Source organism: Hesperophylax consimilis, chromosome 25 (genome assembly GCF_061612785.1).
Source record: "Hesperophylax consimilis isolate HC1 chromosome 25, BYU_Hcon_1.0, whole genome shotgun sequence".
Lineage (NCBI taxonomy): Eukaryota > Metazoa > Arthropoda > Insecta > Trichoptera > Limnephilidae > Hesperophylax > Hesperophylax consimilis.
Genome location: NC_142860.1, coordinates 14,085,162 through 14,104,482, shown reverse-complemented (window position 1 = coordinate 14,104,482; position 19,321 = coordinate 14,085,162). Strand labels below are relative to the sequence as shown.

General features: G+C 34.1%; 1 protein-coding gene across 1 annotated transcript in view; it reads left to right on the top strand.

Moving 5' to 3' along the window:
* Positions 1–7,236, top strand: part of LOC149411561 (uncharacterized) — a 93,949-nt gene extending 86,713 nt beyond the window's left edge. The window contains exons 39-41 of the mRNA XM_089646679.1: positions 4,550–4,769; positions 5,195–5,297; positions 5,617–7,236. Of these exons, the coding sequence (XP_089502805.1) occupies positions 4,550–4,769; positions 5,195–5,297; positions 5,617–6,150 (857 nt within the window). The 3' untranslated portion in view covers positions 6,151–7,236. The remainder of the gene's footprint in view (positions 1–4,549; positions 4,770–5,194; positions 5,298–5,616) is intronic.
* The last annotated feature ends 12,085 nt before the right edge of the window (positions 7,237–19,321 follow it).

Below are 19,321 nucleotides of genomic sequence, written 5' to 3'. Positions count from 1 at the left end.
CCTACCCTAATATATGGAAATGAGGTATGGAATTGGCAGAAGAAGGCTGAAAGTAGACAGAATACTGTAGAAATGAGATCCCTGAGGCATATGTGCGGTAAAATCATGTATGGCGAAATGTGCGTATGCTGTGTCTATTCTTCAGGTATTTTATAAGGGCCTGTTAAAAGGAGCTAGCAGCATTGATCCCCGGTGCACTGTGCACGTGCTTGATACTCGACAGACACGAGCGGAACACAGGTTCACAGTAAAGTTGATGTTATCTATATACGAACGGGTCGTTTCTCCGACTCATTTTACCGTAAGTCGGCTCGCATGTGGAACGAGCTATCAGCATCTGTTTTTCCTCCTCCATATAATTCGCGCCTCTTTAAGACCAGCATTAATAAATTCATTCCTACAGCCCCTACCTTAACCCGCCTCATAACGCTGCCCAGCCGGTTGGCGACATAGTTTCTCTGTATTTAGAGTGTAAAGACAGGGGCGCTCTAGTGAGAGGTGTCACATAAAAAAATCATACAGCCGAATTTGAATATGGAGACTTACAAAACGAAAAACGAGTTGGAAAAACTACCCGTTCTCATAAAGACAACATCAACTTTATTGTGAACGTGCGTTCCGCTCGTGTCCGTCGAGTATCAAGCACGTGCACGGTGCACCGGGGAACAATGCTGCTAGCTCCTTTTAACAGGCTCTAATAAAATACCTGTAGAATAGATTTCGTCATACATGATTTTACCGTACATATGCCTCAGGGATCTCATTTCTACAGTATTCAGTCTACTTTCAGCCTTCTTCTGCCAGTTCCATGCCTCACTTCCATATATTAGGGTAGGTACCAGCACTCCATTGTGGAGTTTCGCTTCTTTGGACAGTTTTTTGTTATCTCCAACCGCGTTCAATCATCCATTGATTACCCATTTTAAATAATTACCCATTATAATCAAGAACCCGGCCACCCCTACTAAGTCACGAAGTGTAATCAGGAGAGGTGGTAAGAAGTTCAAAATATACCATATAATATTATTCCTTTTGCCGCCATTTTAGATTTTTATGGCCAAAAGGTATCCCTCAACCAGTCTCTTTCGATCCGGCCCGCCACGCAGTAGCTGAGCAAACGCAACAGTGTACCCCTGCTAAGTTATGATTTTTTTATGGATTTGATTTTTGCGAATGTTTCGAATAGCTCTAAGGATGATTCTTTTAAAATCATCTCATATTTAATATTATAAAACAATATGACCGGAAGTCGGCATCTTTCTATAAAGCATAAACTAAAAAAACAGCTACAAGGTGGTTACAAATGCAATTATATTTAATCAATTTGTTCGATTATATTTTATGTGAAGTTGTTTTCACAGTGGCCCAATGTATATTATATGGGGCCAATTGAACCAATTTGACTTTAAGCATTTTCTACGTCTTGCGATAAAAACTTAGGCTTACGATAAAAATACTCATAATCAACGGCAGAAAACTAGTTGTCTACCAAATTCTTATTTTTTTAATCTCATATAAATTAAGCTATATACTCATAAACCGATCGAGTGAAAAGCTGCAATGATCCCGACCCCGGGGTCATTGCAGCTTTTACGGAATGACGAGGAAAATAATATTTTTTAATTAGTTGAAAAAATTACTTTTCAAAATTTCAATTATGTTTAACGTAATACACTATCTGGCCTCAAGTAAATCAGTTTTATCACGAACCGTAACTATTTAATGTAATAAAATAACAAAACAAATTAATGTTAATATGATAGTTTGCTTTAATCTCAATAAAAAAATAAAGAGAAAAAGTTTTTTTTATGATTGAGATAAAACTTTCCCCCAAATAACATGTATACATATTGATTAAAATTATAATAGCACCTTCACATTAGGAAAGAGAGGACAACGAACAAATAAGTACATTGACTAAGTGTTACGGACGGACATGCACTTGAGCTTATAAAACTTGGGAGCTGTACTCACAGAAACTGGAGTTTAGTTGTAATACGGGGTCAATTGTACCGGTATAATCATCCCCCAAAAACATTAATATAGAAACCATATAAACTACTAAATGCGGTTTAAAGCTAACGAATCCACCTAGATTTAATCAATAATCCCGTATTTTTAGATTCCATAAGTACCCACTCTATTGTGTAACTAGAGGTAAAACTAAGATATTGCACAATATTGGCAAAATATGGCAGAAATGGCTCCAGTGGATAAGTAATAAAACGTATTTTATAAGCACTTTTAAAAATAAATTGTCTAAAGAAACAGATAAATTCTTAAAACAATTATGAATAAAGTACATTCTGGAATCGTTAATAAGTCGTTTTGAAATATTTTGTCGTGTTTAGTAATCAATAGTATCGCGGTGGCAAGACGCAGAATTCCATAGCCGTTGATTATCAAAGACAAAACAAATAAAATTATAATTATTATATGGGTTAAATGTATTATAATCAGGGTGTTGTCACATCCCGGCAGCTTAGAGTAATAATATTAATAATAATAATAATACTCTGAGCCCGGCAGCCCGCAGCTGCATTGTTTTAACAACGAAGTTTTGGTCTGATCACATTTTCAATACAGTATTATTTTTTTAACGAAAATAGTTTTCATACAGAGAATATACAAATAAACCTTTTTTGTGTATAAAAACATATCCACCTTTAAGTTAAGATGTAGTGTGATATGATTTGTATTTTTTTATTAAACACTAAAGCATGAAGCATGAAGGAATTATCAAAATTTAAATAAAATATATTGAAGTGTTTTATCTTATCTTTTAGTTGGTATTACTATAAACTGCACGTGTTAGTTCTACTTCTGCCATTTGTGTGCTAAAAATACTTTATTCAACTTCTCGAAGTTAGCAGCTGTGGCTTTTTGTAGGAAATATGATATCTGATTATAATATTTGTTTCATTTTTTACAAATAAAAACTTGTGTGAATACCGCACCAGAGTCATACAGTCCTAACCGCTCCCGTCTGGAGCCAGTGAGACTATGGCATCCTCAAAGGAGACCTCGAAGGAGATGAGGAGGAGGAAGGTGGGAGAGAACCTGGCTATTCAGATATGGTCACCAAACACTAATTGTAAAATAGTGCAAATTAATTTTAATAAAATTTATTTGAACCCGCGACCTTCGGATTGCTAGTCGAGAGCCACCTCAAGTAGTTTGATATATTTGGTGACTTAGCAGGAGTGCCAGGGTTTATAGGGTGAGGTTTGTTCGGTTCTTGGCGGCGGATGTGCTTGCCTACCAAATGCGTGGTGGGCCGGATCGATTAATCCTCTTTCAACGCATCGCCTTGCAACGCAGTAGGAGAGTTGGATTTTTATGTTTATCACTCGAACACACTGACCCCCAGATTACTACCCACCCATCATACCTATTTCCTTCCCAGAACTCACTGTCCTTCCTTTCTTTCAAAATACCCCAACACAGCATTCACAAAGATGACATAGGCCTTGAGAGTTAAGATTTTCCTAAGGGCCTCCTGTGTGGAGACGATGTAAAAAAATACAAAAAATAAACAACTATCTCGCTAAATTGTATTGGTTATCTAATAAATGGTTCCCGGGGCGGCGGTATACATAATTGTAATAATTTTCGAGGGCTCTGATGTACAGACATTATGGCTCCTGTTGATTGACGAACATATACTAAAACATCGTTGGTTGGAATCGGTGCGTGAAATGACTTTAGCCATGTTTAATAAAAAACAAATTGGAATAAATTTTTCAGCAATTTTAATTTAAAATTTGAAAAATTAAATTCTCACCAATCTAATCGCCGCAATTTTAATAGGCACAAATTATGGATATTACGCTTTGTTTCAACTTAATCATTACAAGAAACTTACGTCGGGAGAGATGGTAAAAGATACATTAAAATAAAATTTGATTCAATCAATGTTCAAAATTTCTCTTTTAAAATGACTCAATGAACCTCACCCCATGAACCCGGGCACCCCTGCTTAGTCACGAAACGTAGTAAATGAAGCATTAAAGTTATATTTTTGTTTAATCAAGTTCAAAAGATTTTTTAAGCATGGATTTGACGTTTGCGAAAGTTCCATTTCAATATAAATATGCGTGAGGCAGTCTATCCTCTTTAAGTACAAAGTCATTTTCATAGAATATGGATGTTCTAACAGAATCTGAAAAGTACCACAACGCGCGCGAAATACAAGTTACAATGCATGCAAGCCGTCAAGTTGGTCAGAAATATATAGATCAACAAAATAAATCGTGTAAAATGTATATGCGACCGAAAAATGGGCGTGGCTTACAGCTAAATCTCGATGACACAAGTTGATCTATAGGGATTTACATATGTATGCCAGCTCGGGTAATGGATCAACATATCCGGAGTGGATCAACAAATGCAAACGGATCAACATATACCTGGCGTACCGTCGCTCGAGATCAACATAGTACGAGAGGGGATAAATATATATATATATATATATATTATATTTATATATATTTATATTTATATAAGTATATTTTTCAGTAAAAGTAAAAACTTAACAACATGGTTTCAGATGATATTCCCAAAAGTGAGGTGGTGGAAGTTTTGGAGCCAGACCAGTTGCTTCGCTATGCGCAGCTTATAACGTGCCTTCAGAAGACGGCCCTGACGTCCGCTTCCTGCTTCACGCACTCCCCGCACATACTGCGCGCGTTGGGAATCTTCATCAAGAACTTTCTGATGCCCCACGCGGTCGTTAATAGCGTAACGCTGAAGTTTTTAGACTGCTGCAGGTAATAATTGACTGATCATAGTGAAGTCATGTTTTCACTCAAACGTTTGGAATTCCATCTTTCTGTAAATTTGTTTGTATCCGTTTTATTATTCAGTACGTGGCTAACTTTGATTGAGCATTTTAATATTATGGTACCTATCTGCCTGAAGAATGTTAAAAAAATAATAATTGACATTGAGATTCGTACACTTCTATGGACAAATTGTATAATTCCTTATTTGAAATAATGAAATGTTATGTAAAATATTATACAGCTTATTAATTAAGTAGGTAAGTATTTAAGTACCTACTTACAAATCTTATAATTTTAGGGGAAATTTTGGTAATGATATATTAAATGAGAAAAAATTAGAAACATACTTTTTTGGACGCGAGGTCTATTGTTCACAGAACTACTAGTATTAAAATGTATTTGTATTTCAGTTGGGCAGACTCGTGTTGCATGGACGGAGCGGATAGCCGGGAAAGATACGACCTCCACGTGACCCCGTATCTGGCTGAAATGGCGGGTCATATGGTATTTGATGTAAGTAATGTTGGATAACAGAAGTTAGTAAGCCCTTTTAACAAAACGGTTAATTTATCTATTGTTCAAACGTTCGCCTAATTACATGTAGCCGTAATGTTAATCTTTTAAAATTTGAAATTGAGCCAATTACCTATGAACAAGGTGGGGCAAAAATAATGTCATTATGTGAATGTGCCATAATTTTTGCAAATGGCGTCAAATGTAACTGTGCTTTGATGTTTATGTTGTCGACAGATAGAGAATTAGTTGACAACAAGCAATGGAGCGATGCACATCTGAAGAACGTGGAATTATTATTACTGCTTATTTTTTCTAGGTCTTTGAGATGTCGATAGAGCAACAACTCCTCCCAATTCTCAGCGGCTGGCTATTTGATGTCCTCGAGCATGTTCTCCAGGGGCGGGTCCCCTCCCAGCTCATTCCTCACATACTCATGTGCCTCATCATCAGCTCCTCCGACAACCCCAGCATCCGACTCCTGGCTCCGGCCGTCTTCCACACCCTCAGGTCCGGTTTCTACTCTGCAAACCGATCCCCGCAAACCGACAAACAACAGAATCGACAGTCGTATGTAGATTCAGTTGATAAAAATATAAGAATGTCAGTTGATATAAATAACAGAATAGCTGATAAAAATATCAGAATGGTTGGTAAAAATGACACTTTGTCAAATGTAGCGGAGATTGATTTGGATTTAGAGAGAATAGCTCCTAAATTGAGTTTTGTAGATCGACGGATCTTGTGCTTGGGTGCAGTACATTCCGGTTTCACTAAAGCGCAAATTGATAAATTAAAAGCGGTCTGTGTTAATAATGATGCTTTGAGCGAACTGCTCACCTGCTTGGAGTAACTTTATCATTTTAATTCTAAAAAGACTACTGAAATAATCGTTTTTTAAATTGAATATTGTAGCTATTAGTAGAAATTTTGATGTATTCATCATTTTTTTTTTGTTTTTTTTTTTGTCACACTTGCGTTATATTTTTACTGGTGCAAATATGCTTTATACTAAGTATGGAAGATAGAAAGAATCTTTTGAAATGTGAATAGTCAAAAAATGTGAACTTTAACATGAGGTATAAAACTCTAATTTCTTGGTCATATTACGAGGAGTACAAATACAAGATTCCCCGACTGATAATCCAGGTAGAGATTTATAGAAGATACTGTAGAGGTAGACGCCGCAGCTGCTTTGAAACTTACTCAACTGGTACTAGTGCAGTTCTGCTGAGTTGTCCTGGATGAAAGCTAACCTCCGTACACATAAACATGATCTAAGATCAAAGTTAGCAAAAATCAACCCAATAATATATGTATACATAGTATATTTTATTCCATTGAATTAATTATTAAGGAAGTGTATCTCTACCATTAAATTTTCCACTAACAACTCAATTTTCCGACAACCACAATAATCTGCCGTTACTTTTACTAGTTAAATGCACAAAATCAAGCTATCTAATTTTCCAGTATTTGTATGTCAAATTCAGTAGTCAAGCCGAGCTTTGTACACGGACGGGTTGGGTCATCTTACACACTCAGTTACTATACCGCCGTCTAGTTTGCTCTCTCTGACCGTTTTTCCAGTCACGTCGGTTAATAATTATTATTGACAACAATTGTCCAAAAACAATTTCGGTTTCAGTTAGTCCTTTAAGTATTCTAGCGACGTGTTTTGGCTCGTTTCGTTCTACCCTTTTTTTGTTTGAATAAGTTTACAAAATGGGCCCTCTTGCAAGCTTAAACATGATGCCAGTTTAAACCAAAAATGAAAATTTTACGAAAGATCTATAGTGGATTTTGTTTGTTTTTACAAAATATTTGCTTTAATTTTAAGCATATTTTATATGGTTCCATGATAACTCCTCAAAATGACAATTCAACACACCTTTAAAAGCAGTGGCGGCTCGTGACTTTTGGGTTACTAGAGTGCTTATATTACAAAAAATGGCTTTATTGATGTTGTTGTAGCTGAAAACGATTTTTTATTTTTTTTCGAAAAATTGATTTTTTGTATGAAGATTTTCAGGAATTCCGTGCGGCGCACGGCTGTACTGAAATTTCCTGAAAATCTTAATACAAAAAATCGCTTTTCGAAAAAAAAAAAAAAAATTGTTTTCAACTATAACAACATCAGAAATGCCATTTTTTATAATATTAGCACTCTAGTACACCCTAAAGTCACGAGCCGCCACTGTTTAAAAGGTGATATAAAGTCATTAAAAGTGATGAAACAAAAACTAGGTTAAATAGTTACATATGTAACCTATTTAACCTAGTTTTTGTTTCATGACTTTTCATAAGTTTATAACACTTTTTATAGGTGTATTGAATTGTCATTTTGATGAGTTATCCGGTCACCATTTTATAAGTGTGCACCAAAATCTGCCATTTTCACTAATTGGACACTAACCTTGTTTTCGGATGGCAGATTTTTTACTTTGTTCAATTTTGAATATTCAAAAAGTTTTTACTTATATGTATTATTAAAAATGAAGATTTTCTCAATTTATCTGGTATTTTCTATTTTGAAGTCGAATAACAAGTTTTAGCTTGCTGTATGCAAGCAATGCATTTAAGTTTGTATCAATTCTGATTGCCATGACTTTTGGATCTTACAGTGGTTAGAACAATGTCATATTAAGTTACTGCTTATAGCAAACACCCTATAATATTAATAATACGTCCAACTTCAGTTAAATATTGGCAATATCAACAAGTCTGGCTGCTAGAGGCGCCAGTGTAGCATATTGACATTGACATTCCTTTCAATAGCGGCAAATTGAATTTATTTAATACTTGGTGGCGGTGTTTTGCGCTTTCTAATTTGTATTTCTATTAATATTGATAAAAAAATATTTACAAAAATATTCGAAAAAGTAGGTTTTGTGTGGCAAGTTTACAACAAAAACACTTTCAAGACGTTTTTCAGGATGCCAAAAAACATTGACAGAGGTTAGCTGGTGAAATATAATAGGAGTTTGTTAAATCCTAGCAAATAAAATGATCTTTATTATGTAAAAAGTAGATTTTACTATGCAAAAAATGATACAAATTTTAAGGTTAATTTAGCAAAGCAGTGTTAGTTCCATGGGGCATTCTGTGTTCATGTTGAAATTATAAATCATTGTCAATGTTGATATTCAAAACACATATTTTATTATGCATTTTGAATGATGGAATATATTAAATATATTGTTAAACAATTTCAATATATTTCAGTATTATTAAATATATTGAAATCTTTTTGTAAAATTTCTCATAATTATATAAGTAGATATTTTATTATCTTGCTAAACCATTAAAGACAGTTAAAATAGCCGCTATAATTTTTTTTTCATGTCGATGATCTTCTTATTTTTTTTCAATTTTTAATTTATTAACATAAAATAAAGAATATATTTCAAATAAAATCAATTAAAATGTATGAAAAAAAACCAAAATGCACAACTCATGCCGCTAGGAGGCGCTAGTGTAGCATGTTGCCATCAGAATATATGTGAAATGGCAGAAGTTGGAGGTATTATTAATAAGCTTATGTTTAACTGCTTACCAAGTGGAGTGAAAAGTTACATCCAAAAAAATACATTTCAACCCAAAATGGGTAATTGTTCACCAAAATTTGACACCATATTTTATACTAAAATATTACCTATATATTTAAGTTTACGTTAGTTAAAGATAGTGCCTGACACCAAAAATAATACTATTTTCTCACAAGTAGTAAATGTTTATCAAAATTTGAACCCCAACTTATTCTACAATTTTATCTAAATATGACCCTTTTGTTACTCTAAAAAAAGTTTGGTTTTCTCAAAAAAAAATTTCCTACATTTTTAGTAGCATTTTATTCTTTAATTGATTAAATTTAATTGCAACCCCTCCATATTTTATAAAATATTTTTTTATATCATGCAGAAATACATAATTTTTTTGACGTTAGAAAGAGAAATACTTTCCAGTTTGCCTCAATTATTTATACTGGAATCCATAAACAAATTCCTAAAAATAGCCAAAATGAATAATTCATATTTTGCTCAACTATCGTAACAATTGGTTTAACTTATAAATTATTTGTTATTTTTTATTATACGAATGAGATAAAAGTGAAGGTACAGTTTTCGAAATATCGAGTTCTCTCAATTTTTCTATGATTGGAATAAAAATGTGGTTAGCTTTTTTGACAACATTTTTCATGTTTGATAAGAAAATTTAACTATTTTGAAATAGTAATGTTTATTTTAAATGCATACACCATAAAGATAATTTTATGTAGTTTCTAAAATAGTATTTGTTTTTACGGAAAATTCAAAAATAAAATGTTTATAGGGCATTTGAAATACACAGAAAACATTGCAAACTGAACAAATGTGATGAAAGTATTGAAGGATTAAATTGGATGTAGTAAATTTGGTGAACATTTACTCAATTTGGCTTCAGTTGGCATTTTAAAGTTCAATCATCACTTTTTCAGTAATAAATACTTTTTTATTTGCTATGCGGAATTACTATTTTATACATGGTGTTTATTGTCATTTGGCAATTGTTTAGGGAGTCAAAACTTATTTTGGTAAACAATATATTAGTTGCCTTATTAATATTATAGGGTATTTGCTTATAGTTATATTATTGTGTGAATATTAAGGATCTCTAGTTATATGAAATTAGATGGTATTTATAAATTTTATTTGAATTTGGTGACATTACTTTTATCTATGCAAAATATTATATTATAAAATCTTAATTTCAGTTCTATATGTAACAATACTAAAAACAGCTACCTTAAGTTAGTAAGTTTATTATGTTTGTAGTGAAATATTATGAAAATAATTATTGTTTATGATTTTAAATTTATTTATTAAAAGATATTTAATTAAAATGCAGTCTTTCTTTTTTAATTTTCTTTATTCTTTATTTCCAAAAATTAAAATTTATATTTATGTATATGACCATGGCAGCCCCTATTGGGGTATTTTGTGAAGCTGAAGGGAGAGGGAAGAGGAAGGTTGGGAAGTACTTGGCTTATTAACACATTGTCGTCGGGACACGGCCTTTGCTGTTTTTCGCGGACTGTCGGTCAACTGCGGGACACGGCAAATGCCGTTTTTGTCGACTGTCGGTTTTTGGTGGGAAACGGCATTATACGGGTTTGTTATCAGCGTGAAATACTATGATTCATAAGTGGAATGGGCTCTTCAATTAGGCGAGACAACCGCAAAAGACTCTTTTTTGACAAGAAGCAATTAAACATATGAGTTATTGAGTATGCGCCTTCGACCTTAGGTGACACTGTTCAATTTACGTGATCAGATTTCACACATCCAGCGATTGTAAAATTGCGGGCATGGCAAATATATATTATTATTTATTATATAACTATATGATATGAATAAACATGTTATCTTTTACTTGGAATTTTCAAATATTGAATATTGAATGCTATTTACTGAATTAATATCAGGTTTTTATATTCAGCTTTGAAATGTGGTGAAATTATGATGTAATCAAAGCAATTATAATTTATTGTTGATGATCAAATGTCATCACAGACATATGAATATATAGACTAGAAATTAAAGGTGAGGGGTAAAATCAACTGTTGAAGAACGAAGGGGGTAAAGCTGACTGTGATTCGTCAATAAATCAATCTGACAGTATATAGGCATCTCGCATTATAATATCACCATTTAGTTCTTAAAAGTAAAATCTGCTTTTGAATGAATAGACATTTTTACATGGGAGCGCAAATTACTCGCCACGTTATGAACAAATTTGCGAAGTCCAAATTCGGCAAAAAAAAATTTCTTCTATTTTCAGAGTCGAATATTTTGTTTACGTATTTAGTTAAGACACTTTTATAAGTGTTCATAATTTAGTTCCCAATAACCAACGATGCGTACAGATATATCTCGATGTGATAGTATATGTTTCTACAAACTGATTCGTATTATACGATGTAATTACGCTTAAAATAATGCTTACATATGGAATGTAATACGACAATTGGGTTTATTCTCTTTTTCACATCTATTTTTACAAGTTTTCATAGCTAAGCCACCATTTTGCCGTGTTATTTCGTAAAATGCCTCGACCATAGCTCGACGCTAGTTCGAACAAGAATGATGACGTCACGTTTTCTAAATTCACTTGAGGCCCGCGAGCACAGCCGGCTCCAATGGAACCGGTATGGGGAGTGCAGGTCTACTAATATTCATATGTCTATGAATGTCATATATGATTTCTTTGAAAATTTCAATTGAAAATATTATTTGGTTTAGAAATTGTGTCAATTTTAGGAAAGCGATATATTTATGCGCTAATCGCGAAAAACACCCGCTATGGGCTAGAGTCTATTGTTTGAAGCGCCCGACTACAATGTGTCAATTATTTTTGTGTGTAATTCGTAGAACTTCATTTAATTTTGTTTTTTAATTTCATGTGAATCAAATTTAATAGTGTTCTTATGAACACATTTCGGCCGGAAAAGATAGTTCCGTCGTTTGATGCTTGGCCTCATTTCAATGGCAGAAAACATGGAATTATTCAATGTATTTATAAAGGTCCCAACTATATGTACATAATTATCAAATCATAATGCTTCTTAGAGTCTTCTTTTTATATTTATCTTCGTGCCTGTCGTTTACATCGGTATTTCAACAAAAGGATCGTTTATTATTTGTTATTGTAATAATTCAATTTCTCAAATGAGGGTTTTTGTGATCGTAAAAAATCAATTCGAATCCTTATCTCTGTTCCACTCAACTCCTATGTGCAAGCGAGCGAGAGATGTCGGGCGTATTTAAAGAAAGCAGGTATAAGCAAATACTGATAGGCAGACCGTAATAAACATATTACAAGGTTAAATGAGTTGCATTTCAAATAATATTCTATTTTTGTTTAGTACTTTTATAGCTGGGGTGTGCTGAGTTACTATGTAGAAATTTTTATTAAAATATTTTAATTATTTTCAAAGATATAGCGATTTAAAACAAATTAAAGAAATTCGCACGGCACCTTTATTTTCTCCCGGAGACAGCGTAAAAAATACCCAGCCGAAAAATGTTAAGTTCTGCAAGTGTTTTAGTTTTTTTATTATTGTGAACGCCGAAACAGCTGTCAAAATAATAAAAATACTTGCAGAAAAACATTATTAAATTTGTTTTACTTTAAATTAAAAAAATACCTTGCTATTTAGAATTGCTCACAAAACATGGCTAATATCGCTTCAAGTTTAAATTTGGGAAGCGGGTATGGGTACAGCCGCCTCGGGAACCGTTTATTGGATAACCAACACCCCTGCCATAGGTCACCCCAAGTAGCTATGTTTGATGACTTAGTAGGGGTGGCCGTGTTCATGGGGTGAGGTTTGTGCAGATCTTGGCGGTGGATATGTTTGCTCACCTACTGCGTGGCTGTCTGGATCGGAAGAGTCTGGTTGAGGGAGACCTTCTACAACTGGCCTCTCTCAACCCTTCGACTTGCATCGCAGTTGGAGGGATTACTCCGTCACTTCTGGACACTTTAACCCCCAGGTTCTTACCAGAGATGTGCAAAATGGGTACCCAAAACCATTTGAAATGCAAAATGGAAATGGGTCAAAACTTTTCCATTTGAAAATGCAAAATGCAAAATGGTTTTTAGAAAAGCATTTCAAATGCAAAATGCAAAATACCTATTTTCAAAATGCATTGAAAATGCAAAATGGTTTCTCAGGTCAAACAATTAAAACAATTATAGATTTTTTAAACAATTTTGCCATTTAATAATGGACATCAATGTAGAACAAACATATTACATGATGGTAAATCCAAAAACACCACGACTACAGATTATGAAACCATAAAAAATTTGCGCGGGACTAATGTTGTCAACGTAAAAACATAGAAACTGCTATCTAACATTTAATATTACAGCGTCATGGCTCCATGTTCACTATTTTTTGTAATGGTATCACTCAATTGCCAGGGCTCCTACCAGGGAGCAACGTGACAAATGTAAATTATCTCTCATAGCGAGGTTGAGGACCGACTGATATTTGGGGCTTATGAAAAAAAATGAGTGGAGATAGTAGGAAGAATGTTGCAAAAAAGCATTTAAAATGGAAAATGCATTGAGAAAAGCATTTAAAATGCAAAATGTAAAATGGTTTTTAGAAAAGCATTTAAAATGCAAAATGGAAAATACCCATTTTGCATTTTGCATTTCTATTTGAAATGGATTTATTTGAAATAAAGCACATCTCTGGTTCTTACCCACCCCTCATACAAGCAGTTGGTAATCATTTTAATGATTAATGTAGTAAAAGAAGGTTATAGTAACATACCTCAATAATATTAATAACTAAGCTAAGTATTATGCCATTCTTTCGGTATATCAATTTTAAAATGAATATTTCCATCGAATTTAAATAACTTATGTACCGAAACCAGACTTCTCAAACTATCAGATAAAAGAGTTTTAATTGATGTATTATTTTTATTCACAATTATTAAATCTCTAATTGACAACCCTAAATTATTGGCATTAATTTATATGAATGTACCTGCCAGACAAACTCGAAGCAGACACTTTCAAAAGTAACAATAACCTAAATACTAACTACTCTATGTATTCACCAATTCCAAGAATTCATCACCTTGCAAACAAATGCTGTGAACTTATTGATATATTTGGTGTTAATAATTTTGTAGGTTTTAAAAGGCAACTAACTTCAGACCTATTTGCTCATTATTAACTTTTATCATTTCTTGTCTTTTTAAAAAAAAACTAGTCTCTATACCAGAGGTTCTCAAAGTGGTCAATATAGACCCCCAGGGGTCGATATCGGCTTGCTGGGGGTCTATGTCAGCGAGAAAAAAATTTGGAGGTCCACGAGATTCAAATGGGGGTACATATATTTGACGATATATATTGACATATTTGACGGCCGGCATAGTCCAGTGGTAACGCATTGGACTGCCATTCCGAAGGTCGCGGGTTCGAACCCGGCGTGCGCAAATAAATTTTATTTGATTGATTTGTGTTATTTCACAATTAATTAATTAAAATAATATATAGTATATTTGCGGCACGTTCCAGAGTGGAAGATACTACCAGTATCGCCCTGGTGTAAGACCACCATTCAGAATTGAAACGTTGCTCCAAATGGCTTTAGCCGTGTTTAGTGACTAGATCTGAATAGCCAGGTACTTCCCCACCTTCCTCTTCCCCTTCCCCACTTACCTTCAGCCTCACAACATCCCCCAATTGGGGATGCCATAGTCTCACTGGCTCCAGACGGGAGCAGTTGGGACTCTTGTGAGGTATTCACTATAAAAAAATTAAAAAAAACATACGAGCGGATCCCCATTTAGCTGAAGTCAACATTTTGGAGTTCCGTAAATGACACAATACACCTAACACAAATAACACAGTTTAAGTAAAAATTATAAATAAAATTATTATAAATCATAAACTGAGAAATTACTTATTTGATATTTGTATTTTTATATTTCGTGAAGTTGTTTATTGAGGTAAGTATATAAATAAAATTATACGTTCCTTTTCTTGTCAGTATTAATATATTGAAGAAAAACATTGCACATCGGAAGCCGCGAATTTTCCTAGATTCCAAACTTGTTTTTGAAAAACGTCCATGGTAATAATGACGTTCAACGTTTAAATGTACTTCACATATACTTAAAAACTAAGTTTGAGGACATTTTGACTGTGGAAGTGGAATGTTGAAGAATCGGATATCATATGGCAAGAAGAACTGATCGGAATAAGCGGTAACAAAAAACTTAATGGGCAGTTCTGTAGGGCCAGCTACAGAAAGAAATTCCCGTTGCTTATCCTGCTCCATTTTCATTTAGTGTAATACCTCACAAGGGCGTCCCTGTCTGCATAATGTAAAGACAGTGGAACTATACCGCCACCCGGTTTTTGGACAGGCAAGGGAAGGGAATTATCATATGGGACGTTAATAGTTTTAGGAAAATTCAATATTCGGCAGGCAGGGGGTCTACGGAAAAAAATATATCTGGCAAGTGGTCTACGGGGCAAAAAAGTTTGGGAACCTCTGCTCTATACCTTCCTACGAGTAATTTTCATGCTCCCTTTTAGTTTTATTTTGTTTTTAACACACATATTAATTACTGTATACATGTACGAACATACTTAATTAATTTATTTATTGATATTTTTTGTTATTGTTTTAAAAATAAAAAACCTTCTGTTGGCAATGTATTATGCAGTAAATCATGTAAAAGCCCATCAGGGCGTTTAAATAAATACATACCTTTTTTCTTTTCTAGAACCTCCTCTCCTTCCTTTCCTTAAATAGACCCTCCACACAGCATCTGCAAAGATGACATTGGACCCGAGGGATTTTTTTCCTCAAGGCCTGCTGTCGGGAGCTAATGTAAAAAAGTAATGTTTCGATTCTGAATGATGGTCTTTCACAAGGGCAATACTGAGAGTATCTACCACTCTTGGTCATACTTTACAAAACCTAAATAATGACCGACATGAAAGTATAAAACAAGAAAATATAATATCTATTAACTTATTCATTTTATACAGCACTGTAGTTCCAGTGAGTACAAAAGTATTTTTCAGTAAATGTTGGATAAAAATATGTTTTGATTATTGGTTAGTTTCTCTATTGGTCGCCTGCACAGTTAACTACACTAATCTATACCATAACTAGCTGACGTGTAACCGGCGTTACTGAGGGTTATCTTTAGGAGATAGACTTATACCATCGCAGACTTTTCTGTAGGCCTGTTCAAGATATACAATTCTTTAGTATATTATTTTGATGTATCTTATAAGGTATAGCCAGCGTTAGCAATGTAATGCAATGTAAAAACTTTTTTTACGAGTTGATTACAAAACTTCGTATTTTCTCTATTTTCTATAAATATAATTTACATGTACTATATACATAAATCTTCCGGAAGAAATGCTCTAAATGATAGTGAAAAGCCTTTTAAAATCCGTTGCGTAATTTAGAAGAACTAAGCGCACAAACAGACAGACACGGATAGCGACTTTATTTTATACTATTTAGAGATGATCGCCAAATTTACAGATCGACATATTTAACTTGCAGTCGATGTAAAGAATATCTATCGATTTTTAAAAACATGTTTGAATTTAGCGGAAAGCAATGATAACAGTGTCAACCTGTAGGTACCCAATCTCAGGGCCATCCCTATGCGGGCGCAATTGGAGCAGTCTGCTCCGGGCGCCGAATTGCCAAGGCGTTGATAATACCTAACCTTAACTAACCCTAACCTAACTTACTGTAGCAGCATTCTATTCTTATCCAACGACGGTTTAATGAAACAAATGACAATTCTACAAAATAGAGCAATGAGAACCATATTGAAGAATAATAGATACACAAAAATTAAGAACATGTTGAAGGAGTTAAATATCTTGTCATTTAAACAAATTATTTACTTTAATACCATATTTTTAATCTACAAGATAATCAATGGCCATACGTCTACTGAATTCCTAAGAAAAATTGATAAACTACAGAACAAACACACACATGAGACGAGGAAAAGAAATGAATTGAGACTCCCCTTCAGGAAAAAAACACAGAGTCAAAAGTCATTGATGTACGGAGCGTTGAAGATATTTGGAGAGCTACCAGAAAAAATAAAATCAGAAGAAAACATTTAAAATTAAATTACGAAAATATGTGATTGATTCATTTTAAATGTGTTACTATAATTATAGTATAGCGCCTTTCGTGGCAGCAGGACGCGTCCTAACGCTTCCTCCAACCGCTTTGTGTTTTTTTTAGTATTTTCAAGGGAAATGAGGCAACATCCCTTTGAAATTATTTTTAAAATCAATCAATCAACATTTGAACTTAAATAAAAATAAACTTAATAATTATTAGAACTTTATAATATGTGACTTGAGTGCAGTGTTTTAAAAGTGAATATTCTGAAATTTGCTCAAAAATATTGGACATTCGAAACGAACGGCGATCGGTAAATGCACTCCAGATGTTTTCAACAAAATTCTCGGAAACTGGGCAAGCTTGGACCTGCAAGTTTTTTTACTAAGCCTAGGGTAATTTATTACCCAACCGTCGCTTTTTATTGCGGACAGAATGCACCACTTCAACAATTACCAGGAACAGGATTACATGGAGATAAATGATGGACTTGCCGAACGTCACAGCGGTGCTGCCAGGGTCTCTTATCTATGTGAGGTGTCAGCGCTTTATTAGCAGCAGATACATACCTGGACGCTGTTGTTGGACGCGGTGGACTCTCTTACTGCAGCAGCTGGTCCAGTTCCTTCACCACTTAGGATTCTTGCTGCAGAGTCTCCATCTTCTATCTTCGTAGAACGTCACAGCGGTGCTGCCAAGGTCTGGTATCTGTGAGTGGATAGTGTGTCAGCGCTTTATTAGCAGCAGACACATACCTGGACGGGTGACTAACCTCGTGCTGGCACTGTTGGTGGCCGCGGTGGACTCTATCGCTGCAGCAGCTGGCCCAGTTTCTTCACCACCTAGGATTCTGGCTGCAGAGTCTCCATCTTCTATCTTCGTGTGACCTGTTCCTATACTTCATAATCATTTTACTTAACTTAACTTCACTCTATTTTTGTAATATTTATATTTTCTGTAATACCTGCATCAACTGTAAAGCGCCCCTGAGGTGATATCTCACAAAAGCGGCGCTATACAAATTATCCAATTATAAATAAATAAATAAATTTGTATATAAGGATTGTATTAGGACATAGATAACTATGTACCTACTTAAAATACCGCAATAAACAATAAATAACTTAACACGTCGCCATTGAGATTGTTATTCATAAAAATGGCGGCACATGAAAACACAAATCATCCAAATTTGATTGATTAAAGTGATCTCCTACCTAGTACCAGTACCAGTTACCTGGGCGTCTAGTGGTCTCTGCACAATCTATCTATCTTCTATAACATATATACGGTATCCGGAAACTCGTAGTATAAGCAGGAAAATAGTGAATCTAGAGAAACATTTTTTCAATCCAGGCGTTTCAATTTAATTTTTTTTTCGATAATTGAAAGGATAATATTTTTGGAGCCGGGAAAGATATTAAATGGCTTGTATTAATCTCATAGCGCCCGATTTAAAAAAAAAAAATGTGCTTAAAAAATTCCAAATTTAGACTCGATTTACTCGAAAACGAAAGTAAAATCTATAAAAGTTATACATTAGAATCGACTCCGAATGTTATGTATTCGTAGATTTATCGTTTTCCCGCTTGTACTACGAGTTTCTGGACACCGTGGAAGAGTGTCAGTGGTGGCGTGACTTTTTTTTAATGCAAATCTACAATTTTATTCCGAGATCGATGAATTCTTGCACACCTCACCTCCAAAACTAGAGGAACATCACTGACTAAATGAGATTTCGTAAAATCACCACATCCCCTTTTCTCACCACGCATAATTTTTTTTATTCTTGATGAAATTTTGCACACTTGACTTTCAACAAAATTAATCTCTACATCTGATATCAAAAAAAAAATATTACATAAATAAGAGTGTCTGTAGCGGCATGGCTTTTTTAAAAGTAAAAATTTACATTTTTGTTCTAAGATTGATGAAATTTTGCACACTTGACCTTCAAAATAAATGGAAGGCCGCTGACTGTATTAACACTGTATTATGTTTATTATATTCTAGTTGATGATGTAATATCTTTCTTGGGCATCTGCGGCTTCTTTCACCATTCATTACTGTATACTGTATACAATGTTACTGTTAAAAAATCTACAATACATCGACTTAATTCGACTCCGTATCTCATTTCGAGAGCGGGCGTCCCCGACTTCTTCTAACATTCAAACCACTCTCTAAAATCTCCTGGTACTAATAATAACAATATTTGAAATTTTCAGCGATATCGGTAGACTGCTTTTCGAGTTCTGTGAGCACAAACATAATCAGGATGATTTTTTACTAGCTGACGTTTACCCGGCGTTGCTCGACTTTCCTCTACTTTCTAGAAATA